The sequence below is a fragment of the Meriones unguiculatus genome, chromosome 17 (assembly GCF_030254825.1).
Source record: "Meriones unguiculatus strain TT.TT164.6M chromosome 17, Bangor_MerUng_6.1, whole genome shotgun sequence".
Taxonomy (NCBI): Eukaryota; Metazoa; Chordata; class Mammalia; order Rodentia; family Muridae; genus Meriones; species Meriones unguiculatus.
Genome location: NC_083364.1, coordinates 15962411 through 15990092, shown reverse-complemented (window position 1 = coordinate 15990092; position 27682 = coordinate 15962411). Strand labels below are relative to the sequence as shown.

The 27682-nt window shown below is 39.4% G+C and overlaps 1 protein-coding gene across 1 annotated transcript; it reads right to left on the bottom strand.

Moving 5' to 3' along the window:
- Window positions 1-9268: 9268 nt before the first annotated feature.
- Window positions 9269-10228, bottom strand: LOC132648634 (olfactory receptor 7A17-like). The gene has a single exon (XM_060370860.1). It carries the CDS (start codon window positions 10226-10228, stop codon window positions 9269-9271), a length of 960 nt encoding a protein of 319 aa, XP_060226843.1.
- Window positions 10229-27682: the final 17454 nt, after the last annotated feature.

Genomic DNA, 27682 nt, shown 5'->3' with positions numbered 1-27682 from the left:
ATATTGATGCAAAAATAAGTCTATTTTTGATACATTGGTATAATCTTTAGTATATTGATACAATTTCAAGATTAGTTCCAATATTTTTAAACAGCTATTAAAAACGGGTTAAGGTATTAGGTAATGCAAGTTATTTGCTAGTTATTGAGCTCAGTCCTGTCAGACACTAGTCTAATTTATCACAGGAGTATACATCCTAGGTTTAAAAGACAAATATGATTTTGTATGCAGATCAATTACATAAAGATAGTCTTCAAAAACTTCAGAGACCTACAGAATATGGCATTTAAATGTTTTTATTATTTTTAAAGATTCTTTGGCAATGAGACAAATCACCTCCTGGTAGCACCCCGTCTACTTCAAAGAAGATGATGAGGATCAAAGAACCTTCATATGGAGATGGCTTCACATGTGGCAAACAAGCCACTAGGGTAAAGAAAATACCCTCACTTCATGACAGACAAATTCTGCCAAAAATGGGCAAACTTAAATGCAGGACAAGTCAACTGCCAAACTCTGCCAAGACAGGGTAAGCAAGTCCTAAATAGTTTCTGCTTCACATATATGTCTGTCAAATATTCTGAGCAGAAGGCTGAAGATGATGCTCCAACATTATAGAAAGTTATGGGCGACTGTTCAGGCAGCAAACTGTCTCTGTTAAATTTTTACTTTTTGGAAGCTGCTAACATGCACTTCCTAGTTACTCTAATAACTAATTTTATTCCTTCTCAAGTCTCTGATGGGGTTGAAGACCAAATAGTTATAGTACCACAATTAAGCTTGAGTTATTTGGAAGTTAAAAAATCTTTTCATATAGGTAATACCAATAAGGATAAAAGTTAATTTAGTTATAGAACTTTTAACTTGTCAAGATAGGTAGGATAATCAGATACTTTCTACTAAGATACCCTCTTCATGTGCTAAATACACATGGACTAGACATTGCACATGTAGATTTTACTTAACATTTTTCATTTCATAATTATTTTTGTATTGAAAGAAAAGGTGCCTTTTATTGGAATTAAAGGGAGAAATGTTGGTATAATGTTCGTTTAAAATGTATATCCCTTACCCTTGTTCATTCAAATGCTGATTTCTCTCTCCCCCCACTCTCTGGTTTCAATCAGGATATTGCATTGAGATACTCATTCTAAGCATCCTGTCTCAACTCTTGTGCAAACAGGCCAAAGTAAAGCAATTAGACACAATGTTGAGATGGGAGGAGCCAGAGGACAGGTAAGAGGGGAGGAGCTAAGGGGCAGGAAATGAGTGGGAGGAGAAGGGGCGAGAGGAAGCTAGAAGAAGAGAGAAGAGCTGGAGGACAGATCGTGGAACTACGTGGAGATGGACTGGACCTAAGATATCACTAAAAGCAAGTATAATGTGGGTAATCTAAGGTTTAGGATGGAGTAACTATTGCCCAGCATTGTGTTCTAGTTAACTAAATAAACCCAGTCACTGTGTGGTGATTTGTTTATACAGCTGTTTAGGATTAACAGCAAGCTTTATTAAAAGATAATTATTAGTAAATATTAATCAACCAATTTCAACATAGATGGATCTAGAAAAGATCATCCTGAGTTAGGTAACCCAGAATCAGAAACATATTTTTCATGGTGTGTACTCACATATAAAAGGATATTAGCAATACTATAGAGGATAACAATACTAAAATCCCCTGACCTAAAGGAACTAAATAATAAGAACCCTAGGAAGAATCCTTAATTCTCATTGAGATGGACAAATAGAAAAGACAGCAGAAGTGGTCCAAGATAGGGAACAGGACTTGAGCCAACCAGAGATGTCTTCTGAAAGACTCCACCCACCAGGGGATAGAAGCTGATGCTGAGACTCATAGCCAAACTTTGGGCAGAGTCCAGAGAATCTTATGGAAGAATTGGAGAATAGAAGGGCCCAGTGGGGACAAGAGCCTCACAAGGAGACCAATGAAGCCTACAAATCTGTGCCCAGGGGCCCCTGCACCAACTAAGGACCATTCATGAAGAGACTGAACCACCTGCTCAGATGTAGCTCATGGAAGCTCAGTCTTTTTATGGGTACCCTAGGAAGGGGAGCAGGGGCTGTCTCTGATATTGACTCTGTTGCCAGCTCTTTGTTCCCTTCCTTCTGGTAGGGCCAGCCTTGTCAGGCCACAGCAAAAGAAGCTACAGGCAGTCCTGATAAGTCTTGATAGGCTAGGGGAAGAGTCCTCCCCCTTTCTGATTACTAGGGGAAGAGAAAAGGGGGAAGATGGAGGGAGAGTGGGACTGGGAGGAGATAAGGGAGGGGCTAAAATTGGGATATAAAGTGATCAAAATGTAAAAAATTAAAAATATATATTGTTATTTCTCTCTCTCTCTCTGTTGTATGCATTAATGAACATTATGACACATTTTTGCAAATCAGGGAAGAACTCTCAGGAGCCCTGTTTCTTTTCCCCCAATATGAGCTTTTATGATTGAACTCAGTTTGTCATATAAGAGCCTTCACAACTGAACTATTTCACAGGCCCCAATTTCTGCCTTCCTAGTTCTGTCACTGATCAGTTGTGATTTTGCCTCTGAGCATTTGATAATATGAGGACTAAGGTGATGCTCAGCATCTGAAAGGAGCAAGAGAAGCTCTCACCTGCAAACCCCCACTTACCACACAGGTAAGGTACTCCAACCCTGTCACTGTTGTGCCTCCTCCATCTCCCTCCCCAGAGAGGAGACAACTCATGGGGTCAGCACTGGGACATGAGGAATCCTGTATAGATGAAGATTTTTTCCAACTTCAAAATGAAGTGTTCTTTTGGGAATTTACAGAAATGAAGATTCTGATTTGCCAGACCTAGGATGAGCCTAGGGATCCTGCATTTATGAGGTAGGATTGAGGATGCTAGATAAGACATTCTAAATCACCGAACTTTTAAAGAAGTAGAATACGCTGGTACAGAAGCCTTTCAAGTACTCAGTGGATTTTCTCAAATAGAAATCCTCTAACTACAGACACAAGATTGGGGCCATCAACCAAATAGAAGACCCAGAAATAAACCCACACACCTATGAATACTCGATATTTGATGAAGAAGCCAAAACCATTCCATGGAAAAAAGACAGCATCTTCAACAAATGGTGCTGGACCAAATGGATGTCTACATGCAGAAAAATGAAAATAGATCCATATTTATCACCCTGCACAAAACTAAAGTCGAAGTTTATCAAGGACCTCAACATAAAACCAGATACTCTAAATATGTTGGAAAAAAACAGTGTGGAACAGCCTAGAACTCATTGGCACAGGAGACAACTTCCTGAACAGAACACCAACAGCACAGGCTCTAAGAGCAACAATCAATAAATGGGACCTCATGAACCTGAAAAGCTTCTGTAAAGCAAAGGACACCGTCATCAAAACAAAATAACAGCCTATAGACTTTGAAAGGATCTTCACCAACCCTATATCTGTTATTTCTCTCTCTCTTTATCTCTCTCTCTCTCTCTCTCTCTCTCTCTCTCTGTGGTATGCATTAATGAACACTATGACACATTTCTGCAAATCAGGGAAGAACTTTCAGGAGCCCTGTTTCTTTTCCCCCAATATAAGCTTTTATGATTGAACTCAGTTTGTCATACCAGAGCCTTCACAAACTGAACTATTTCACAGGCCCCAATTTCTGCCTTCCTAGATCTGTCACTGATCAGTTGTGATTTTTGCCTCTGAGCATCTGATAATATGAGGCCTAAGGTGATGCTCAGCATCTGAAAGGAGCAAGAGAAGCTCTCACCTGCAAACCCCCACTTACCACACAGGTAAGGTACTTCAACCCTGTCACTGTTGTGCCTCCTCCATCTCCCTCCCCAGAGAGGAGACAACTCATGGGGTCAGCACTGGGAGAGTGAGGAATCCTGTCTAGATAAGGATTTTTTCTAACTTCAAAGTGAAGTGTTCTTTTGGGAATTTACAGAAATGAAGGTTCTGATTTGCCAGATGTAGGATGAGCTCAGGGATCTTGCATTTATGAGGTAGGATTGAGGGTGCTAGATAAGATATTCTAAATCCACAAACTTTTAAAGAAGTAGAAAACAGTGGTACAGAAGCCTTTTAAGTACTCAGTGGATTTTCTCAAATAGAAATCCTCTAACTACAGACACAAGATTGGGGCCATCAACATGTCCTCATGAATGAGTGAGAGGGCATGGGGTCTCACTTCGCCCTGGGGGCTGGCATCTAAGTTTTATTGGAAGAAAGGGAGTCTTTTTTTTTCTTCAGTAGTACAGGTGCTGATAAGACACCCTCTCTCCAGTAAATGACCTCTGTCTGATTTCCTAGCAAGAAACTCTAAACTTGGTGGGACATCCATTAAACAGAGACATGAAAAACAGAAATCAACTTATTTAGAAAGCTTCCAAAGATGAAGAAAAAGGGATTAGAGAGGGATTGGGAGTTAAATGGCCAAAAATCACAAAAATTGTCAAATAGTAATAATAAAAATATTTTAAAAAATGTGTGGGGAAAAAAATAAGAAAATGTTAAAACTTACCAGAAATTACCCCTAGAAGTAGAACCTATAAAATAGAAAAAAATCTTTTATACCCAATTTCCATCACCCATATTATATTTTTAATTTAAAAATGTTTATACAGTATATTTGATCATGTTTTTCCCCTCCCTCAATTCCTAACATATTCTTTCCACCTCCCTCTCACCTGACTTCATGCTCTTTTTTCTCTTTCTCTATCAAAAAATATCAAACAAACTAAAACATAACAACATCAAAAAATGAACACACCCACACAAATATGTTAATTCAAAAATAGAAATGCACATAATAAAAAAAATGGAAATACAGAAAATCAAATGACCAATAAGACTAAAAATTGCCCAAACAGCAATATGAGACAAAAATTCTACAAATATACTATTAAGTTAGTTTTGTGTTGGGAAGCCAATACCCCTGGGCATAACCTGAAGAGCTAACTATTATCTTGAAGGTTAATAGCACCACCATCAGCTTTTTGAAAACAATCATGTAATTAGAATCATAAATGTATAATTTTCTATCTTTCTTATTTTGTTCAACAATGTGTATATGAGTCTGTAATTTTTAAATAGTGGATTACAAATTTTCAAAAATTACCCAATAGAGTTGACATTGTACATTCTACAAAAAAAAAAAAGTTTCTTATGCCATGGTAGGCAGAACAATGGCCAATCAAAGGAAATTTCCATGCCAATCCCCAGAATCTGAGGCTTCATGAGGCCTTACTACAAAAAAATCAAAGAAATAAATGAAATGAACTACTAAGAAGCTGACCATAAACAGGGACATTTCCTGGATTCCAGAATAATCATACAAGCCTCCATCCTATTTTTCTTTCTTTCTTTGTTCTGAGACAGGGTTTCTTTGTGTAGTCTTTCTGCCCTGTACACACTTTTTAGACCAGGCTGGTCTCAAACTCAGAGATCTGCCTGCATCTGCCTCTATTTCATTTCTATTGCTGTGAAACAAAAAAATACAAAAGGCAGTTTAGAGAATTACATTACAAATAATTAACAGGGAAAGTAAAAGCAGCGAGAGCTTGAGACCATTTGTCACGTGATATCCACAGCCAAAAACCCAGAGAAATAAAAGAATACATGAGTGATTGTTTCCTAATGGTGAGCTGGATTTCTCTACTCTTATATAGTTCAAGACCTTTTTCCTAGACAATAGTCCTACCCAAGTTGTCTGTGTCTTCCCATATTAATTAATAAAATGCCGTACCAACAAACTCATAACAAACCCAGTACAGATATTCCCTTGCTTATATGCTATTTTTAAACCCATCTGTACTGGGTATGAGGTTACTTATGAATACATGTCCCACGTACTGAGCAGAACACCTTTAAGAAAACCACATCTCTCTCTCCTGGTAGCTACTGCTTACCAATATCATCCCAGCTAAGGGTGGGACTTTGGGACAACTTCCCCTACCCATTCTGGGATTTTGTCTGGCATCAGTGTGCTCATGTCCTGTGTGTTATCTCCACTACTGAGGATTTAAATGGGAAGCTGCCCCTCTGTGTCTGGAAAACAGTTTCCTTCAGATCATACCTGTGTCTCTTACAGTCTTACCCTCCTATCTCTTTGGCAATGATGCCTGAGGTTTGGGGGGAGGTGATATGATGTAGAGGTCCCATTTAGAGGTGATCATTCTGTAGTCTAAGTCTCTGCAGCTTGGACAGTTGTGAGTCTGTATTACTGCCATTTGCTACAAAATTATGTTCACTCTTAAAGGAAAATATCAATCCATTTCATCAGGGAAGAAAGACACTTTTTAGACTCGTTAGAAATTTTAGCAAAATTTAAGGGATGTGTGTTGACTTATGGATGATTTCACAGTTTCTACAACAGTCCACAAAGTTAGTTTTATGGTAATAAAGAATGAAGACAAGTAAAGAATAAAGGACATTGTGAGGATGCGATGCCTCCTCAACCATTTCTGATGTCATAAGACGTCATGAAATGTTGCCATTGAAGAACAGCTTAGTAACATAGTGAATCTGCATCTTCCAGAGAAAGTTGAAAGAATACGTAAAAATTGTGGGCCCAATTTAAAAAAAAATTATTTGCTCTGTGAGATTTTGACACATATATACAATTTATTTGATCATAACCACTTCTTTGTTCTCTCATATCCTTTTACTGCATGCCTCTCCCAAGTCTGTATCTTCTTTTATAAATTCATTGTAAAGTACTAAGCCCAACTGTGACTGTCCATATGTTCACATGTGTGAAGGTATGCACCAGCATTGTCAGCTTCCTCGAGTCCACCAACCCAAAGAAGAAAAAGCCTTCCTCTACTAGCTGCATCAACTAGGAATGAGACCAAGAACCCCTTGCTCCCTCTATGCTGGTGAAAGGTCCAGAATTTGAAATTTAATTCTTGGGGCAACATGACTGTGCTTCTGGGCAAGTTTAGACAAAGATGTGGGCAAGATTAGACAGATCTGCCTTGTTACAGAAAACTAACCAGGCTTGCCATTGAGAGAGTCTGTTGCCTGGCAAGCGACCCAAATAGCCTCTAGCTGGTGACAAAGGTAGCATAGCCCTGCTACTAAGAAAAATCACAAGATGTGCTAATTGTTCCCCCTTCCTAACAGGAGCAGATACCCTCCAGATGGACTGGCGAGGACCATTATGGCTTGGGTGCCTAAAATAAACCAAATCTTGCAGAAGGCTTGGAAATTTCCTGCTGGTGGTTTTGCCGTTTAAAAACCCTGTTCCCCCGACCTCACGGCTGCATACTTCTCTGTTTCTACATTGAGCTTGTGCCCTGGGCTCAAGTTTGTATTAAACCCTCATGTGTTTGCAGAAGAGTCAATTCCTGGTGGTCTTTGTGGGTCTCATGAACTGGGCATAACCCTGGAATGATGGCTGGTAAGTGTTGTATGACACTCTTGCCAATGAGATGTGAACAGATACCTACCTACTCTAGATAGGGCATCAAGGACAGATCAAAGTAAGGGTACCACCAACATTCAGCTTGGTGAACCAAAGAGTTTTATTGATATTGCTTACAGGAATGAGGGTGATGGCTTACTTACAGGTGCAAAAATGAATCAAAGACAGGTACATCAACAAAGTGAACCACAGCTCATGAAAACTGAAAAGCTAGAGCATAGTTCTTAACCTGTAGGCAGCTTGACAGGTTGAAGAGTGTCCTTCACAGGCAGCTGATTGGTTCCAAGTATTTCAAAGGCAGGTCTGCTGCTCTCTTCTTTTAGGATTTTCAGCTGGTCTGAGCCTCTTCTAAGCAGCTTAATTTTTCAGTTGTCTTCCAAGCAGCAGAGTTTGTCTCCAAGTGTCTCTTGACAGTCCTAACTGCTTATATACATGAATACAGAGGAAGAAGTCTCGAGAACCTAGTCAGTTTCATGAACTTCCTGAAGCTACTTTGAGTTGTTTACTTTCTAAACTTAAGGAGCTTCCCTGTAGGACAAAGTATTTCACCTCCCCTTAGAACATCCTGTTTGTTAACCTCCCTGCAAACATCCTGTGCATAAGGGGCTTTCCTCCAAGATGGAAAGTTCTATTCTTAGAGTTCTATTCTATTCTTACACAGTGAGAGCTTATGTAATTCTTGTACCAGCAACTGCAGATGCTGTGTTTTCATAAATGTAATAGCCCTGTCACACCAGAACACAGTTTCCATGTATCTTCTCCCAACCCTTCTTACAACTCTTTATTTGACTCAAGGGTGTTGTTAAAATTATTGGATGCCCTATAATTTGTGTACCCTACCTATCAAGTGGAATTATGTCTATAGGAGGAGCATCACATAAAGATACTATTTAATAAAAGAAAAACCATAACTTAACACTTGTAATTTCAAAATAAATAATTCTTTAGAGACAACCCTGACTCTATTAATGATACTCTGCTATGTTGAAGACAAGATGCTAGCACAACTGTCCTCTGAGAGGGTCCACACACAAGCACGTTAAAACAGATGCTGAGACCCATAGCCAAACAATAGGCTGAGCTTGGGGAATCTTGTGGAAGGGTGGGGGCAAGGATAGAAGTCTGTGGAGGGGACAAGAACTCCTCAAGAAGACCAACATATTCATCTACCATAGGGCCATAGTGGCTTAAAGAGATTGAAGCACCAACTAAAGAGCATGCATCAACTGGACCTAGACCTCCAACATATATGTAACTGATGGGAATCTTGGTCTTCATGTGGGTCCCCTAGCAAAGAGAGTGAGTGTTGTCTCTGACATGGACTTTGTTATCTGATTTTGAATTACTTTCTCCTAACTGGGATGTCTTCTCTGGCATTGGCAGAAGAGGATGAGTTTAGCGCACTTGGTGTGTCAGGGAGGGTTGGTGGGGAGCTCCCCTTTTCTGAAGAGAAGTGGAGGGGGTTAATGGGGAAGAGAGTGAGACAGGTGAGACAATGTGGAAAAGAGGAAGGGGCTGAGATAATGATGTAAAATGAATAAATAAATAAATTTAATTAAAAAAGAAGTCTCAGTTGTTTCCTGGTTAGAATGGCAGTTTCTAGAGGATTTGATCCAAGGATGGGTATTTTTATTTAAGAAAAGACAAATTGCCAAAGTAAAACATAGATAACAGAAAGAAACTCTAAGCTTCATTTAAAATAAAAAGCAATTGTATGAGAAAGCTGATATAATAAAAAAATTAGAGGAAATAGGGAAAGTAAGTTTTATCACAATATATGACTAATGGACTACAATTGTTAATTCTACAATCCTGTCTCTCAGAAACATGAGTATACAACTATGAAGGTAAGTCCATTGGTCTTTTTCTAGTTATCTGCCATAAAACTATTTTCAGAGCCTTCTTCATGTCATTATTCCTTAGACTATAGATAAATGGGTTCAGCATGGGGGTGACCACTGTGTACATCAATGAAGCCATTGCAGTATCATGTGGGTTTTGTGTCACAGCAGAACTGAGGTACACTCCCAGGAGGGTACAATAAAATAAGGAGACCACTGACAGGTGAGATGCACAGGTTGAAAATGCTTTGTACTTGCCCTGAGCTGAGGAGATTGCCCTAATGGAGGACACTATCTTAGAGTAGGAGTAAAGGATACCAGAGAGAGGGCCCACAGCCAATAACATGGCTGCAATGTAAATGACTATGTCATTAAGAAAGGTGTCAGAACAGGCCTGGTGTACAACCTGATTAAGTTCACAGTAAAAGTGAGGAATTTCCAAGTTTGTGCAGAATGATAGCCGTAGCACCAAAAAGCTGTGCAACAAGGAATTCAGAACACTTATGATCCAGCATGCCAGCACCAGTAATCCCCAGCATCTTGAGTTCATGATGATCATGTAATGCAGGGGGTGACAGATAGCCACATAGCGGTCATAGGCCATCACAGTCAACAGAAAGATGTCCAATACTGAAAAAAGTAGTAAGAAATATACCTGGGTGATGCAGCATGCATAGGTGATGACCTTGCTCTGTGTCTGAATGTTCACCAGCATCTGTGGAACAGTGGTGGAAGTGAAGCAGATGTCCACAAAGGACAGATTGGAGAGGAAGATATACATGGGTGTGTGCAGGTGGGAGTCTACAATGATGGCCATGATGATGAATAGGTTGCCAAAGACAGTCACTAGGTACATGGACAGGAACAGTCCAAATATGAGAGGCTGAATTTGAGGCTGATTCTCTGAAAATCCCAGAAGAAGGAATTCTGAGAGCTGAGTGTCATTTCCTGGTTCCATGTGTTTGATATACCTATTAAAAGAAGAATTTGGGAAGGACTCGTTGACCCATCAATAAACTGACATCAATTCTTCCTCCTTCCTTTCTTCTTTTTCTGTTCCCTCCCTCCCTCTCTACCTCCTTACTTCAGTTTTCCTTCCCTTCTTCCTTCCTTTAATTTATAGCATGGATCACTGTACCCTTTTAGTGCTACCCATATATTCATGGGTGTGATGATATCCACTGAGGCAGAGGCGTGGTCAACCTACCATTAGGAACCCATGAATGTCCTAGCCAACAGGTTCTTGGCCAAGCAACTTAGTCAGGCACACTACCCATTAGGTAACCCTTCAAGCCCAATCTTATAGAGACGCAAAATTTATTTCTCTCTTTTATATGAACCTCCTGAGGAGATTTATTTATTGTGTTATTTCTGATTAGTAATCCTGTGTTATACTCAACATCTCCCAAAAGTCTGTATATCAAATGAACTTTAGGACTGTGACATTCTCCTGCCCTCTCCCTTCATTTTTGACTCTCTTGGTTATAAACTCCCCCTTAATTTGGACTTTTAACCCACGCACCTGGAATTGAGACACAGATAAGTGGAGCTGCCACCTTTCATTAAAGAAGCTCATTTTTTTAAGTACCCAGAGACTATTACAGAAAGCCACAACTGGTCAAAATTCAAAGAATCACTAACTGTAGATGTCCAACCTAAAGGATGCATCACAACTACATGCATTTCTTAGGGAACATCACTGGAGATAGGGAAAAAAGATTGTAAAATCCAGAGGACTAGAGAGTTTGGGGCATTTTCTAGATATAAGAGGGATGCAAATGCCTGGTTATCCAATTCCATAAGCTCGGTCTTAAAATCATATACATATAAGCAATAATTAACAAGCTCAGCCGGCTGCATCTATATATCTATAGACATACACACACAAACACACTCACAGACACACACACACACACACACACACACACACACTAATAACAAAGAAAAAGTCATTTTTTGATTTTTTTGCCTTGAGAGGCAGAGGAGACATGGGAGGAGCTGGAGAGTAGATTGGGTGTGTTGAAAATGATGTAATTATATTTTAATTGACTAAAATAATATTAAATAATTTTTTATTTCAAATTCCTTTGATGCACTCAAGAAATCAAAGCTGAATATGGCCAATGTCTAGACATTATCAAGATAATGATGAAATGTCAAGACAAACAAAATTCTTATAATAAAATGAAGATTAAGTACAAGCAAAAATGTTTTTTACTATGCCTCAGATCAGACAGTGCCAATAGTGTGTCCAACTTTCTTTGACTATAACAAATTTTCTGACATAGTCAAATTATAAATATGGAAGGTTTATTTGGGTTCAATGTCAGTGATTTGGTGGCTCTGTGGCTTTGATTCTTCATGGAGGCAGCCCAGTATGATTGGGGCACACAGTCAAAAGCACTCATTATAGGGCTTGGGATATGGCTTATTAGATAAGAATGTTTGCTAAACTAGCCAGGAGGGGCTGTGTTCAGGTACCACGGCCCATATTTTTAAAAACTGGGCAGCTATAAACCTATAAACTTATAGGAAGTGCTAAGGAGAAAGTGGCAGAGAGACTGTCATGACTTCCAAGTGGGTAACTTAGCTCCAGGTTCAGTGACAAAGTCCATAATAGAGAAGGATACAAGTGATAAAGCAGATATCCAAAGTGCTCCCCTGCACATTCACAGTGTACCTGCTCTCTCCACTCACACAAAGTAAAAGAAAGAAAGAAGAATGAAGAGAGAGAGGTGGAAAATAGGGAGGGAAAGGACAAGATAAAATGTGGTGAGGGAGATAGAGATAGAAAGAGAGACCACTCACCCCATGGCCATAAAGCTAAATGGAAAGAAAAAGAGACTGGGTATAACAGTGTTCACTTAGTGCATAACAAATTACCTAAAGACTTCCGCCAAGCCTCTCTTGACAGGTCTATACCTCCCAGTATTAACACTTGGGAACTAAGCACTTAATAGGCAAGAATTCAGGGAACACACGAGATGCACACTGTAGCAACTGGAATGCAGGAAATAGAAATACAATAACCAGTACCATTTGATGGGTTTGTTGTCTTTCCTAGGTGCTCTGAGATCATTGAACAAGGTCACATTCGAACACAATCATCAAGGAAGATAAGACAGAGTCCAAGAATGCATCTGGGGGTCACATTCGAACACAATCATCAAGGAAGATAAGACAGAGTCCAAGAATACATCTGGGGACTGTTCATACAAGGATGGACATGTCAGGCTTCAAGAAAGTTATTTCTTGCAATTATTTAATTTGGACAAGAAAGTAAAAAAAGTAAAAGGAATTAGTAGAAAGGTGAATAGTTGTAAATTATATCATGAAATCATGGATGCATGTTGATGATTGTCAATATTTAATTTATCTTTATCTTTTAGTTAAAGAGTGTTTATTGCTTAACCAACTGTATGCCCAAATCACCATGCAGAGACTAGGATTTATTTAATTAATCTAGAGTACAATGCTGGGCAATAATTACTCCATCTTAAACCTCCAAGCCAGGATAGCTTCATCCCATTCGTATTTTTTCACATTATACTTACTTTTTAGTCATATCTTATAGCTGGTTCATTTTTCTTGATGTTTCCTGGGCCTCTCCTCTCAGATCTCGCCTCCCACTCCCTCATTTCTCCTCTCCTCCAGATCACGATGTCCCACCCTATTCTCTTCATTGCTCAGCATTGGCTAGTTGTTTCTATTGGCAATACAGAGCATGAATGGTAGCATGTTTACACAAACGTGAGACAGGCGATGCTTGGAATAAGCATCACAATGCAATGTCCAGATTGAAACCAGTGAGTGGGGTAGAGAAGTCAACATTTGAATAAACAAGGGTAAATAGTTCACATTCTACAAGAACATTATACCAACAGATGCATAAACATGGTTTAGTGGTACTCATCTGTAAATACAATTGTCCAAACAGGTTGAGGCAGAAAATGGCATGAGCATGGAAACTTGATACCAGCCTGGAAAATAGTGAGACCCCTATTATAAATTTTACTTAAGAAGGTTGATGTATTTGGGTTCCATCACTGGCACACACACAGAAAAAGATCTAGGAATCTTCACTGATGTGGAAACTTCAAAACACAGGTGTTGCTGTGTTTGAACATTAACAAATTGACTCCATGGGAATTCCTTGCATCTGTTTTTATTCTACAGACTTCCTTGGGTTCTGGCCTCTGTAATTTGTTCAGATTTTAAACAGATAGTCCTCAAGATTCCTTTCTCTAAAACCTGCTTTTACACAGCTAAATCACAAACACACCTACACACACTCTCTTTCCCTTTCTGTCTCCCCATCCTTCATACCTCTCTCTCTCTAGGTTTCTCTCCCCACTGAAAGCACACTGAGAGTCATGTAAATTTTGTGGGGTTTAGTTTCTAACGGTCAATTTGACACAACCTAATATCACCTGGACTTAAAGTCTTAACTGAGGAATTAACTAAATCAGGTTGGCCTGTAGGCATCACTGCACAGGATTGCCTTGTTTATTAATTGATGTGGGAAGATATGACCATGTGGATGGAACACTTTCTAGATAGAGCACTTTTTTAGGGGTGCTCTAAACTATATAATATAGGAGAAAGCCAGTGAGCAAGCCATCCTATACCTATTTGTTTCCCATTGTCCTTGATAGTGGATATGATGTGGCTAGCTTCTTCAAGTTCCTGTCAGTGTCACTTCTATGCTATAATGGACCATAATGCAGAATTTTGAACTGGATCAACCTGTTTCTCTTTGAAGCTTCCTCTTTTCTGAGTATTTTCTCACAGAAATACACATGGAACTTGAATGAAGACCACCTGGCCATACAAGGCAAATTGTCCCTGCCATGTCATCTTTCTGTTTCATTAAAGCCGTGTCAACTTTTCTGTTCCAAGAAACATTTCATTGTGCATTAGAACACCGTGTGTTCTATTTTAATATATGGGTTCACGAATACAATGTATTTTGGTATATCACCCAATCCTTTCTCTTAGGCTTTTGGTGCCCTTTTCCTCTGAATAGCTTCTTTCTACTTTCAGGACTTTAGCAATTTTATTATATTGTTTTACTTATTCACTCATTTAGTATGTGTCTGTGTGTGTGTGCATGGATGTGTGTGTGTTACACACACATGCAGAGGTAAAAAAAAAACAGCCTGTGGTGGTCAGTTCTCTACTCTTGTCATCAGGCATGGCAGCAAGGACCTGCATCTGTGAGCCTTCTTGAAGGCCCACTTCCATGACTTTTAGAAATAGAGTTTCCATACATGAGAGGTTTATGAAATAATTAAATAACTGCTCAGTAAAGATGGAGGAGAAGTATGTAGATCTGACAAATGAAAACAATGAAATGAGCTGGTTCCCATCAGACCAGAAAGAAAAGTAGCTTCCTTGGTCATTCAGATGTTCTGCCTCTTATTCTATCTCATGACATCCAGAAAATATAGTAAATGAGAAAAATAATTTACCCCAAACCAAAAGTAACATTCGCTATTGTGGAGACGTTTAATAATGAACACTCTAAAAAGAAAAACATAGCAACATAAATAAGCCCACAATTCAACAGAAGGAGCATGGTCAGGGAGATGGCTCAGTGGGTAAATGCACCTACTGCCAAGTCTGACAGGCTGAGATGACTATCTGAGACCCTTGTGATGGGAATAGTCCATTCCTGCAAGTTATTCTCTGACACACACGCGTGCGCGCACACACACGCACACACACACACACACACACACATCATAGTGTGTGGTAGCATAGTGTGTGAACTAAAGAATATTTTCATAAACAGAAGAAACATACAAAGATTGGAGTGTTTACCTATGAAACCACAAAAAGGTTATTTTCCTTTGTTTGTTCCATGTTTGTTTGACCTAATAATAAGATGTGGTGTGACAGTGGGTCAGGAATATAATGCCTCACTTTTCTCATGTATTATCTTTTCTTTTTTAGCATTAAGATTTTGGTCCTTTCCTCTTTTTAGATAAGTTTCACGTGTGCATGCTCAGGTCTTCAGTCTAGTGATCAGTACTATAGAAAAGTGTCCTCCAGTAAAAGGGGCCAAGAGCCCTACTGCTTCTTGATGAACTATGTGGATTCCAGGGTAAGAAGGTCTTCAGCTGTATAGGTTCTAATGAACCCACCAGGATATACTAGATGGTTCCAAACTCATGATCATGCAGACAGCCATGATTAAACTCACTCAGTAACAGAACAAAAGAAAAGATTTAGGAATGTGAGAGGGACCACACTGAGAGGGGAAGGGTCATCAGAGGAGAGAGACAGGAGAGGGTGAGGGAGAGCAAAGAATGTGCTGCACACACGTGTGAAATTGTCAAGGGTCAAATTTAGTCTTTAAAAGGCACCTCCAGTGTTGCTGCACAGACTCTTCCACCATAACAGGAAAGCAAATCTGTCCTATTACACTCACAAGCATTCTCATTCTTAGTAAACTCTGAAGACGTCACATCAGCAAGACTGGCATGCTTTCATACAGTTCATCCTTTTCACATCATCATACTTTGCCCCAGTTGTACTTTTGCAGACAAACTAACAGAGGTTTAATCTAGTTCAATGACCTTTTTCTTTGCATGGAAGTGTGTAGATGGTGGGATTATATAATATAGTGGGATTTGTGCAAACATCATTCATTTGGATCTTTCTTATCAATATGACATTATAATCCCCTAAAAATAAAAAGGCATGCAATCATTTGGTATACATGCCTTAACATATAATATTCTCTCTATACATTCCATAATAACCAGGGAACATGAACATAACTTCTCCTTTATATGGAAACAGTTTTTGAGTTTATAAACTATAATTTTATGATTATCCTTCCAAAATCATTACCTAAGGATTAATTCTCACCCAAATTATTGAGTGCAGTTCATTCTCCTCTTTTCAGATTCATGGATCAGTGAATTCTATGACCAACCCAGAAAGCCTCCCTTGAATCTCCCTGTGTAGTTTAAGACAACTTTTCTCTCATATACTTTCTGTACTTCCATTTTATGTACTCTTGATACAATACCAACCAAACTCCTGGACTCACCTGGATGGATCTCTGAAAGGTATGTCTGTTTGTCAAAGCCCCAACTCCCTTCTGAATGATTAATGATGGAGAATGAACCTGTGATTGAGTCATGAAGTAGGACAAAGAGAAGCATTAATTCCCAGCCAGGGTCAGGACTGCAAAATGAGAAAAATGAATGTGCAGCTCAATTTTGCAAGTCAGTAGGAGACACTCCAAGTTGACAGCAGTATCTCCCTTGAGAATATTTCTCTCTTGTTATTCCAAGTCCTAAGCACATTATTTCCCCATGGGGCATTGCACTTCACAGAAATAAAATTGTTCCTAAATGTTGCCCATTCTCAAAAGAGTTATATTAAAAAACCCAAGGGACTAGTCATTGTTCCTTCCCCACAAACTCTCCTTAATCTCCCACCAATCTCTTCATACTGACTTAAGGTTTCAACCAAAGTCTACAGCTATAAAAGTTACCATAAATATGTCTTCAAGCAAGCAAACAATTGCCTCATGTTGGTGTCGGAACTCCTTTCCCTTGATAGGAGGCCCTGGGTCATAAGCCAATTAGTTTCATCATGCTTTTCCCCAAGCAACAAATATTTCTTGTTAGACAAGTAGAAAAATTCCATTCATGCCATTTCTCATGACACAACCTGTGATCATGGGATACATTCATATCCTTTTACAGATTTGTTTTCAAAAATCACCTGCTTGTTGTCTTGGATTTTGAGTACACTCATTGACAAGTGTTTTTAAGAAACTAGTTGCAAATTTGCAAAAGTGAGACTCAGATAGTTCGGTCTATATCCCCAGTTACAAGCAGGAAACAGTGGGCTTAGAGTAGAACTCCATAAACATTTTCCTAGTTTCTTTTAAAAAATATTATATGGGCCAGTGAAACATCCTATTTCCCAAGATGGCATTGCTGGACATGCATGTTATCTGAACAGAAGCTCAGTAGTGAAAGCAGAATGACCAGCAGACCATACTATAGACTTCCAAAACCCCAACATCTGTGTTTGTCAGGTGAGAAGAGAGCCCATGAGGAAAAATAAGAATGAATCAGATATCAAAAGATCTCATGCTCATGGATCGATAGATAGGCTTAATGGTAAAAATGGCCATCCTACCAAAATCAATCTACAGATCCAATGTAGTCCCCATCTAAACACCAACACAATTCTTTACTGACCTTGAGAGAGCATTTTCCAACTTCAAATGGAAAAAAAAATATCTAAAACAAAGTCTGTACAAGAAAAGATTTTCAGGAGGTATCTCTATCCTTGATCTCAAGCTGTACTATAAACCAGTAGTAATAAAAACTGCATAGTACTGGTATAGAAACAGACTGGTGGATTATTGCGATTTAATTGAATACCCAGAAATAAACTCACACGTACTTGTTTTTTGACAAAAGAGCCAGAACCATACAATGAAAAAATATAACATCTTCTACAAATGGTGCTGGTCTAACTGGAAATAATGAATGGTGAAGAAGCAAAGAATTTCTCAACATCTTTACTCATTAGGAAAGTGCAAATCAAAATGTCTCTGAAATTCCATCTTATATCCGTCAAAATGGCTAAGATCAAAACTCAAGTGAAAGCACATGCTAGTGAGGATATGAAGAAAGGGGAACACTCTTCCATTAGAGGTGAGAGTCCAAACTTGTATGACCACTTTTGAAATTAATCAGGTGCTTTCTCAAAAAATTGGGAAGAGTGAACCTCATGACCCATCTATACCACTCCTGGTTACATACCCAAAAGTTGTTCCACCACACAAAAAGAACATTTGCTTACTTCTATTCATAGCAGCTTTATTCATAAAAGCCAAAATCTGGATACAATCTATATGACCCTCAACCAAAGAATGGATAAATAAATTGTGGTCCATTTACATAGTGGAATTCTACTCAGATATTAAAAAAAAAGGAAATCATGAAATTTGTAGCAAGTAGATGGATCTAGATAAGATCCTGAGTGAGGTAACCCAGAACCAGAAACATACTCATGGAATATAGTCACTTATAAACAGATGTTACCAATAGTATACAGAATAACAATATTAAAATCCACTGGCCTAAAGGATCTAAATAACAAGAAGAACCCTAGGGAGGATCCTTAATTCTCATTGAGATGGACAAATAGAAAAGACAGCAAAAGTGGTCCAAGATAGGGAACAGGACTTGAGCCAACCAGATATGTCTTCTGAAAGACTCCACCCACCAGGAGATAGAAGCTGATGCTGAGACTCATAGCCAAACTTTGGGCAGAGTACAGAGAGTCTTACAGAAGAATTGGAGAATAGAAGGACTCAGTGGGGACAAGAGCCTCACAAGGAGACCAATGAAGCCTACAAATCTGTGCCCAGGGGCCCCTGCACCAACTAAGGACCATTCATGAAGAGGCTGTGAACCACCTGCTCAGATGTAGCTCATAGCAGCTCAGTCTTTTTATGGGTACCCTAGGAAGGGGAGCAGGGGCTGTCTCTGATATTGACTCTGTTGCCAGCTCTTTGTTCCCTTCCTTCTGGTGGGGGCAGTCTTGTCAGGCCACAGCAAAAGAAGGTTCAGGCAGTCCTGATGAGTCTTGATAGGCTAGGGGAAGAGTCCTCCCCCTTTCTGATTACTAGGGGAAGAGAGAAGGAGGAAGAAGGAGGGAGAGTGGGACTGGGAGGAGATAAAGGAGGGGCTAAAATTGGGATATAAAGTGAACAAAATATAAAAAATAAAATATATATTATGTTATTTCTCTCTCTTTTTCTCTCTCTCTTTCTGTCTGTGGTATGCATTAATGAACACTATGACACATTTCTGCAAATCAGGGAAGAACTCTCAGGAGCCCTGTTTCTTTTCCCCCAATATGAGCTTTTATGATTGAACTCAGTTTGTCATACAAGAGCCTTCACAAACTGAACTATTTCACAGGCCCCCATTTCTGCCTTTCTAGATCTGTCACTGATTAGTTGTGATTTTGCTTCTGAGCATCTGATAATATGAGGACTAAGGTGATGCTCAGCATCTGAAAGGAGCAAGTGAAGCTCTCACCTGCAAACCCCCACTTACCACACAGGTAAGGTACTCCAACACTGTCACTCTTGTGCCTCCTCCATCTGCCTCCCCAGAGAGGAGACAACTCATGGGAACAGCACTGGGAGAGTGAGGAATCCTGTCTAGATGAAGATTTTTTTTTCCATCTTCAAAGTGAAGTGTTCTTTTGGGAATTTACAGAAATGAAGGTTCTAATTTGCCAGACCTAGGATGAGCCCAGGGATCCTGCATTTATGAGGTAGGATTGAGGATACTAGATAAGACATTCTAAATCAACAAACTTTTAAAGAAGTAGAAATCAGTGGTACAGAAGCCTTTCAAGTACTCAGTGGATTTTCTCAAATAGAAATCCTCTAACTACAGACACAAGATTGGGGCCATCAACATGTCCTCATGAATGAGTGAGAGGGCATGGGGTCTCACTGCTCCCTAGGGGCTGGCATCTAAGTTTTATTGGAAGAAGGGGAGTCTTTTTTTTTTCCAGTAGTACAGGTATTGATAAGACATACTTTCTCCAGTAAATGCCCTCTGTCTCATTTTCTAGCAAGAAACTCTAAACTTGGTGGGACATCCATTAAACAAAGACATGAAAAACAGAAACAGACTTATTTACAAAGCATCCAGAGATGAAGATAAAGGGATTAGAGAGGGATTGAGAGTTAAATAGATAAAAATCAGAAAAATTGTCCAGTAGTAATAAATATCTTTTAAAGAAATGTGTGGGAAAAAATAAAGAAAATGTTAAAACTAACCAGAAATTACCTCTAAAAATAGAACCTATAAATTAGAAAAAAAATCTTCTTTTATAACCAATTTCCATCACCCATATTATATTAATTTAAAAATGTTTATACAGTATATTTGATCATGAGTCCCACCCCAATTTCTTCCAGATTCTCTCCACCTCCCTGCCCACCGGAATTCATGTTCTTTTTTCTCTTTATCTATCAAAAATATCAAACAAACTAAAACAGAACAACAGCAAAAAAGAGATACCCCCCACAAATATATTACTCAAAAAAAGAAATTCAGAAAATAAAAAGAAATGGAAATACATAAAATCAAATGACCGATAAGACTAAAAATTGCCTGAACAGCAATATGAGACAAAAATTCTACAATTATACTATCAAGTTAGTTTTGTGTTGGGAAGCCAATACCCCTGGGCATAACCTGAAGAGTTAACTACTATCTTGAAGGCTAATAGCACCACCATCTACTTTAAGAAAACAATCATATAATTAGAATAATAACTGTAAAATTTTCTATCTTTCTTATTTTGTTCAACAATGTGTATGAGCCTGTAACTTTTAAATAATGTATTATAAATTTTCAAAAAAACCCACAACCCAATAGATTTGACATTGTACATTCTACAAAAACAAAAACAAAAAAACAAACAAACATTCTTATGCCATGGTAGGCAGAACAATGGCCTCCCAAGGATATTTCCATGCCAATCTCCAGAAACTGAGACTTTCTGAGGCCTTACTACAAAGAAAGTCAAAGCAATAAATGGAATGAAGACTATTAAGTGGCTGACTGTGAACAGGGACATTTCCTGGATTCCAGAATAATCATATAATCATACAAGCCTCCATCCTACTTTTCTTTTTCTTTCTTTCTTTCTTTCTTTCTTTCTTTCTTTCTTTCTTTCTTTCTTTCTTTCTTTCTTTTTTTTTTAAATTTATTTATTTATTTTTATCAGTTACATTTTATTAACTCTGTATCCCAGCCATGTCCCGATCCCTCATTCCCTCCCAGTCCCTCCCTCCCTCCCTCATCTCCATCGTGCCCCTTTCCAAGTCCACTGATAGGGGGGACCTCCTCCCCATTCATCTGATCCTGTTTTATCAGGTATCTTCAGGACTGGCTGCAAAGCCCTCCTCTGTGGCCTAACAGGACTGCTCCTCCCTTCGGGGGTGGGGAGACCAAAGAGCCAGTCATTGAGTTCCTGTTAGAAATAGTCCCTGTTCCCCTCACTTTGGGAAACCAATTGGTTACTGAGCTACCACAGGCTACATCTGAGTGGAGGTTCTAGGTTATATCCATACATGGTCCTTGGTTGAATGTCAGTCTCAGAAAAGACCCTGTGCCCAGATATATTTGGTCCTTGTGGAGCTCCTATCCTTTCCCCATCAGACTAACTCCCCTTCTTTCTTATGATTCCCTGTACTCTGCCAAAGGTTTGGTCATGAGTCTTTGCTTTGAAAACACTGCTAGTTAGAGTCTTTCAGATGCGCTCAGTAGACTCCTGTCATACGTTCAATGCACATCCCATCTGTCTTTCTAAATGAGGATTGATCATCTTACCCCATGTCCACTCAATTGATTATCTTTTTTAGGTGTATAGATTTCATTATGTTTATCATATCTTATAGATCTATATAAGTGAGTATATCCCATGTTTGTCTTTCTCCTTCTGGGATATTTCACTCAGAATGATCTTTTCTAGATCCCACCATTTGCCTGCAAATTTCATGATTTCCTCCTTTTTGATTGCTGAGTAGTATTCCATTGTATAAAAATACCACAATTTCTGTACCCATTCCAGCGTTGATGGACATCTGGGTTGTTTCCAGGTTCTGGCTATTACAAATAGAGCTGCTATAAACATGATTGAGCAAGTGTCCTTTTTGTGTACTTGAACAAACTTTGGGTATATACCTAGCAGTGGTATAGCTGGGTCTGGAGGAAGCACTATTCCTATTTGTCTTAGAAAGCGCCAGATATCTTTCCAGAGTGGTTGTACCAGTTTACATTCCCACCAGCAGTGGAGGAGGGTTCATCCTCTCCAGCATGTGTTATCGCTTGAGTTTTTCATCTTGGCCATTCTGATGGGTGTAAGGTGATATCTCAGGGTCGTTTTGATTTGCATTTCCCTGATGGCTAATGAGGATGAGCATTTCTTTAAGTGTTTTTCTGCCATTCGATATTCCTCTGTCGAGAATTCTCTGTTTAGCTCTGTTCCCCATTTTTTAATTGGATTACTTGGTTTGCTGCTTTTCAGCTTCTTTAGTTCTTTGTATATACTGGATATTAGTCCTCTGTCAGATAAAGGGTTAGTGAAGATTCTTTCCCAATCTGTAGGCAGTCGTTTTGTTTTGATGATGGTATCCTTTGCTTTACAGAAACTTTTCAGTTTCATGAGGTCCCATTTATTGATTGTTGCTCTTAGAGCCTGTGCTGTTGGTGTTCTGTTCAGGAAGTTGTCTCCTGTGCCAATGAGTTCTAGGCTGTTCCCCACTTTTTTTTCCAATTGATTTAGGGTATCTGGTTTTATGTTGAGGTCCTTGATCCACTTTGACTTTAGTTTTGTGCAGGGTGATAAATATGGATCTATTTTCATTTTTCTGCATGTAGACATCCAGTTGGTCCAGCACCATTTGTTGAAGATGCTGTCTTTTTTCCATTGAATGGAATTGGCTTCTTTGTCGAATATCGAGTATTCATAGGTGTGTGGATTTAGTTCTGGGTCTTCTATGCGGTTCCATTGATCCTCCTTTCTGTTTCTATGCCAATACCATGCAGTTTTTATTACTGTTGCCCTGTAGTACAGCTTGAGATCAGGAATGGAGATACCTCCAGATGATCTGTTGTTGTACAGGATCGTTTTGGAGATTCTGGGTTTTTTGTTTCTCCATATGAAGCTGAGAATCTTTTTTTCAAGGTCTGTAAAGAATTGAGTTGGTATTTTGATGGGAATTGCATTGAATCTGTAGATTGCTTTTGGCAGTATGGCCATTTTCACAATGTTAATCCTACCAATCCATGAGCACGGGAGATCTTTCCATCTTCTGATATCTTCTTCGATTTCTTTCTTCAGAGACTTGAAGTTTTTCTTAAACAGGTCTTTCACTTGCTTGGTTAGAGTCACACCAAGGTACTTTATGTTATTAGTGGCTATTGTGAAGGGTGTTGTTTCCCTAATTTCTTTCTCAGCCTTTTTGTCTTTGGTATATAGGAGGGCTTCTGATTTTTTTGAGTTGATTTTGTATCCTGCCACTTTGCTGAAAGTGTTTATCAGCTGAAGGAGTTCTCTGGTTGAATTTTTGGGGTCGCTCATGTATACTATCATATCATCTGCAAATAGTGACACTTTGACCTCTTCCTTTCCGATTTGTATCCCCTTGATCTCCTTTAGTTGTCTTATTGCTCTGGCTAGGACTTCAAGTACTATGTTGAAGAGATATGGGGACAATGGACAGCCTTGTCTTGTCCCTGATTTCAGTGGGATTGATTTAAGTTTCTCTCCATTGAGTTTGATGTTAGCTATAGGCTTGCTATATATTGCCTTTACTATGTTTAGGTATGTGCCTTGTATCCCTGATCTCTCCAAGACTTTAAACATGAATGGGTGTTGGACTTTGTCAAATGCTTTTTCGGCGTCTAAGGAGATGATCCTGTGGTTTTTCTCCTTCAGTTTGTTTATGTGGTGGATTACATTGATGGATTTCCGTATGTTGAACCACCCTTGCATGCCTGGGATGAAGCCTACTTGGTCATGGTGGATGATATCTTTGATGTGTTCTTGGATTCGGTTTGCAAGTATTTTATTAAGTATTTTTGCGTCAATGTTCATAAGAGAGATAGGCCTAAAGTTCTCTTTTTTTGTTGTGTCTTTGTGTGGTTTAGGTATTAAGGTGACTGTGGCTTCATAGAATGAGTTTGGTAGTGTTCCTTCTGTTTCTATTTTGTGGAATAGCTTGAGGAGAATTGGAGTTAGCACTTCTTTGAAGGTCTTGTAGAATTCTGTGCTGAAGCCATCTGGTCCAGGGCTTTTTTTGGAGGGGAGACTGTTAATAACTGCTTCGATTTCCTTGGGAGATATAGGGCTATTCAGTCTTTCTACCTGATCTTGACTTAGTTTTGGTAGATGGAATCTTTCAAGAAAATTATCCATTTCATTCAGATTCTCAAATTTTGTGGCATATAGGCTTTTGTAGTATGACCTAATAATTGTTTGGATTTCCTCAATGTCTGTGGTTATGTCCCCATTTTCATTTCTGATTTTGCTGATCTGGATAGTTTCTCTCTGCTTTTTAGTTAGTTTGGCTAAGGGTTTGTCTATCTTGTTGATTTTCTCAAAGAACCAGCTTTTTGTTTCATTGATTCTTTGGATAGTTTTATTTGTTTCTAGTTGATTGATTTCAGCCCTTAGTTTGATTATTTCCAGCCGTCTGCTCCTCTTGGGTGTATCTGCTTCTTTTTTTTCTAGGGTTTTCAGTTGGGCCATTAAGTTGTTTGTATGTGATGTTACGAATTTCTTCTTGCAGGCACTTAGTGCTATAAATTTTCCTCTGAGCACTGCTTTCAATGTGTCCCATAAATTTGGGTATGTTGTGCCTTCCTTTTCATTGAATTCTAGGAAGTCTTTAATTTCTTTCTTTATTTCTTCCTTAACCCAGCTGTCATTGAGTAGTAAGTTGTTCAGTTTCCATGTGCGTGTCGGCTTTTTGTTGTTTCTGTTGTTGTTGAGGTGGAGCTTTAGTCCATGGTGGTCAGATAATATACAAGGGATTATTTCAATCCTTTTGTATCTGTTGAGGCTTGCTTTGTGGCCCACTATATGGTCTATTTTGGAAAAGGTTCCATGCGGTGCTGAAAAGAAGGTGTACTCTTTTGAGTTTGGGTGAAATGATCTGTAGACGTCTATTAGGTCCATTTGATTTAGGGATTCTGTGAGTGCTTTTATTTCCCTATTTGGTGTCTGTCTAGTTGATCTGTCCCTTGGTGAGAGCGGAGTGTTGAAGTCTCCGACTATTAAGGTATTAGGATCAATGTATGATTTAAGCTTTAATAATGTTTCATTTACGAATGTCGGTGCTCTTGTATTTGGGGCATAGATATTCAAGATTGTGATGTCCTCTTGGTGGATTTTTCCTTTGATGAGAATATAGTGGCCCTCCTTATCTTTTTTGATTAACTTGGGTTGAAAGTCTATTTTATTAGATATTAGGATGGCTACTCCAGCTTGTTTTCTGGAACCGTTTGCTTGAAAAACAGTTTTCCAGCCCTTTACTCTGAGGTAGTGTTTGTCTTTGTTGCATAGGTGTGTTTCTTGGATGCAACAGAATGTTGGATCCTGTTTCCTTAACCATTCTGTTAGCCTGTGTCTTTTTATTGGTGAGTTGAGTCCATTGATATTGATAGATAATAGTGACCAATGCATGTTAGTTCCTTTTGTAATGGAGTCGATGATCTAACCCTGTTTCATTGCTTGTTTTCTTTTCATTTTTGTTGGGACATTATCTGTATGCCCTGTTTTCTTGGGTGAATTTGTTTTCATTGGATTGGAGTTTTCCTTCTAGTATCTTCTGTAGGGATGGTTTGCTGTGTAGATATTGTATAAATTTAGTTTTGTCATGGAATATTTTGTTTTCTCCATCTATGTTGATTGAAAGCTTTGCAGGGTATAGTAGTCTGGGTTGACATTTGTGATCTCTTAGAGTCTCCATGATACTTGCCCAGGCCCTTCTGGCTTTCATAGTTTCTGATGAGAAGTCCGGCGTGATTCTGATAGGTCTACCTTCATATGTTACTTGGCCTTTTTCCCTTGCTGCTTTTAATATCTTTTCTTTGTTCTGTAGATTTAGTGTTTTGACTATGATGTGACGTGATGTGTTTCTTTTCTGGTCTAGTCTATTTGGAGTTCTGTAGGCCTCTTGTATATTTATGGACATCTCTTTCTTTAAGTTGGGAAAATTTTCTTCTATGATTTTCTTGAAAATATTTTCTGGACCTTGGAGTCTGGAGTCTTCTTTTTCATGAATTCCTATTATTCTTAGATTTTGTCTTTTCATAGCATCCTTGATTTCTTGGATATTTTGTGATTGGAACTTTTCTGATTTTACTTTTTCTTTGAGAGAAGTATCCATTTCTGCAAGTGTGTCTTCAGCTCCAGAGATTCTCTCTTCCATCTCTTGTATTCTGTTGGTGATGCTTACTTTTGTTGTTCCTGATCTTTTCTCCAAGTTCTCCAGCTCAAGGGTTTTCTCATTTTGTGTTTTCTTTATTGATTCTAATTCTGTTTTCATGCCTTGCACCATTTCTTTCATGTGTTTGAATTTGGATTCCTGTCTCTCTACGATGGCCTCTATTTCTTTTTTCATTTCCTTCTTATATGCCACTAATTTTTCCTCTACTTGTGTATCTATTTGTTTGGCTATGTTTGCCTGTGTTTCTTTAAGGATATTGTCTATTTCTTCTTTCTTTGCCTCCAATTGACTGGCCATCTCTTTGAAAGACTTGTTCATTTCCTCCTTATGAGCCTCAAATAATTGGGCAAGCATGGCTTTAAAATCATTTTCCTGTGCTTCTGCTGAATTGGTGTATCCACCGATTTTGGCGTTTGCTGGTGAAGTCATGATGTCCTGATTTATGTTGGAAGTGTTCTTTCGCCTACCTCTGGCCATTGGCTTATCTGAAACCTTCCCTGTTTGTTTTTGGATTCTGCAGATCAGACTGGTGCTGTCTCTCTCTGGTGTCTGGAGAGTTCTTCAGGAAGCTGAGCACTCTCAGCGTGTGCTGAGGACTAGCTGTACCTGTGGGAGGAAAGTACGCAGGCGCAAACGGGGCAAATGCAAGCGTGTGTGTGTGTGTGTGTGCGCGCGCGCGCGCGCGCGCGTGCGTGTCTGTGTGTGTAAGTGTGTGTGGATGAGTTTCTCGAGGGACAGAGTGATGGCTAATGTTGAACCCTTGAGTGTGTGGGAGGGGCTCTGCACTGTATATGTCGCAGGCGCTAATGATGATCGCAGCGCAATTTCTGGCATTAACTGTCTTAGCTCCTCAATCAGGCCCACAGGGCAGGAACTTCAATGCCCCTAGTGCCCCTCTGTTTCCCAAAGTGGGTATGTGGGTGGGAGGGGGGTTCGATGCCTGGCTTCTGATTTAGAAGGACCCAGGATCTGGGGAACTGCAGATTCTCAAGGATGCACTCACTTACAGGCAGGTCTCTTGGCCGAGATCGTGGTATCCGGGGCTCTCTGCTCTCTGGTTTGGCCCTGCTTCTTTGATGTGTTCCGCCAGTTCTGTGCTGCTGTCACTGCCAGGTTCTGAGGTCTTGCTGCAGCTGGAGATTTCAGGGTGGTCACTTCAGCAGGGATGGGGTAACCAGGCTCTCTGTTCTCTGGTTTGGCCCTGGTTAGTCTTAATCTGGAGGGCTGTGGTGCCCCGCCAGTTCAGTGCTGCTCCGCCTCCACGTTCCCCTGTAACTGGAGACTGGGTTGCTAGTCCCAAAGCTTTCTGGGAAGTCCTGGGATCTCTTCGTTGTGCTCTCCAAGCTTGGGAGGCCCAGCGCCTGGTGTGTCCAGGTTGTATGACGT

Coding starts and splice junctions, on each gene's coding strand:
- LOC132648634 (XM_060370860.1), bottom strand. CDS start 10,228: ATGGAACCAGGAAATGACACTCAGCTCTCAGAATTCCTTCTTCTGGGA.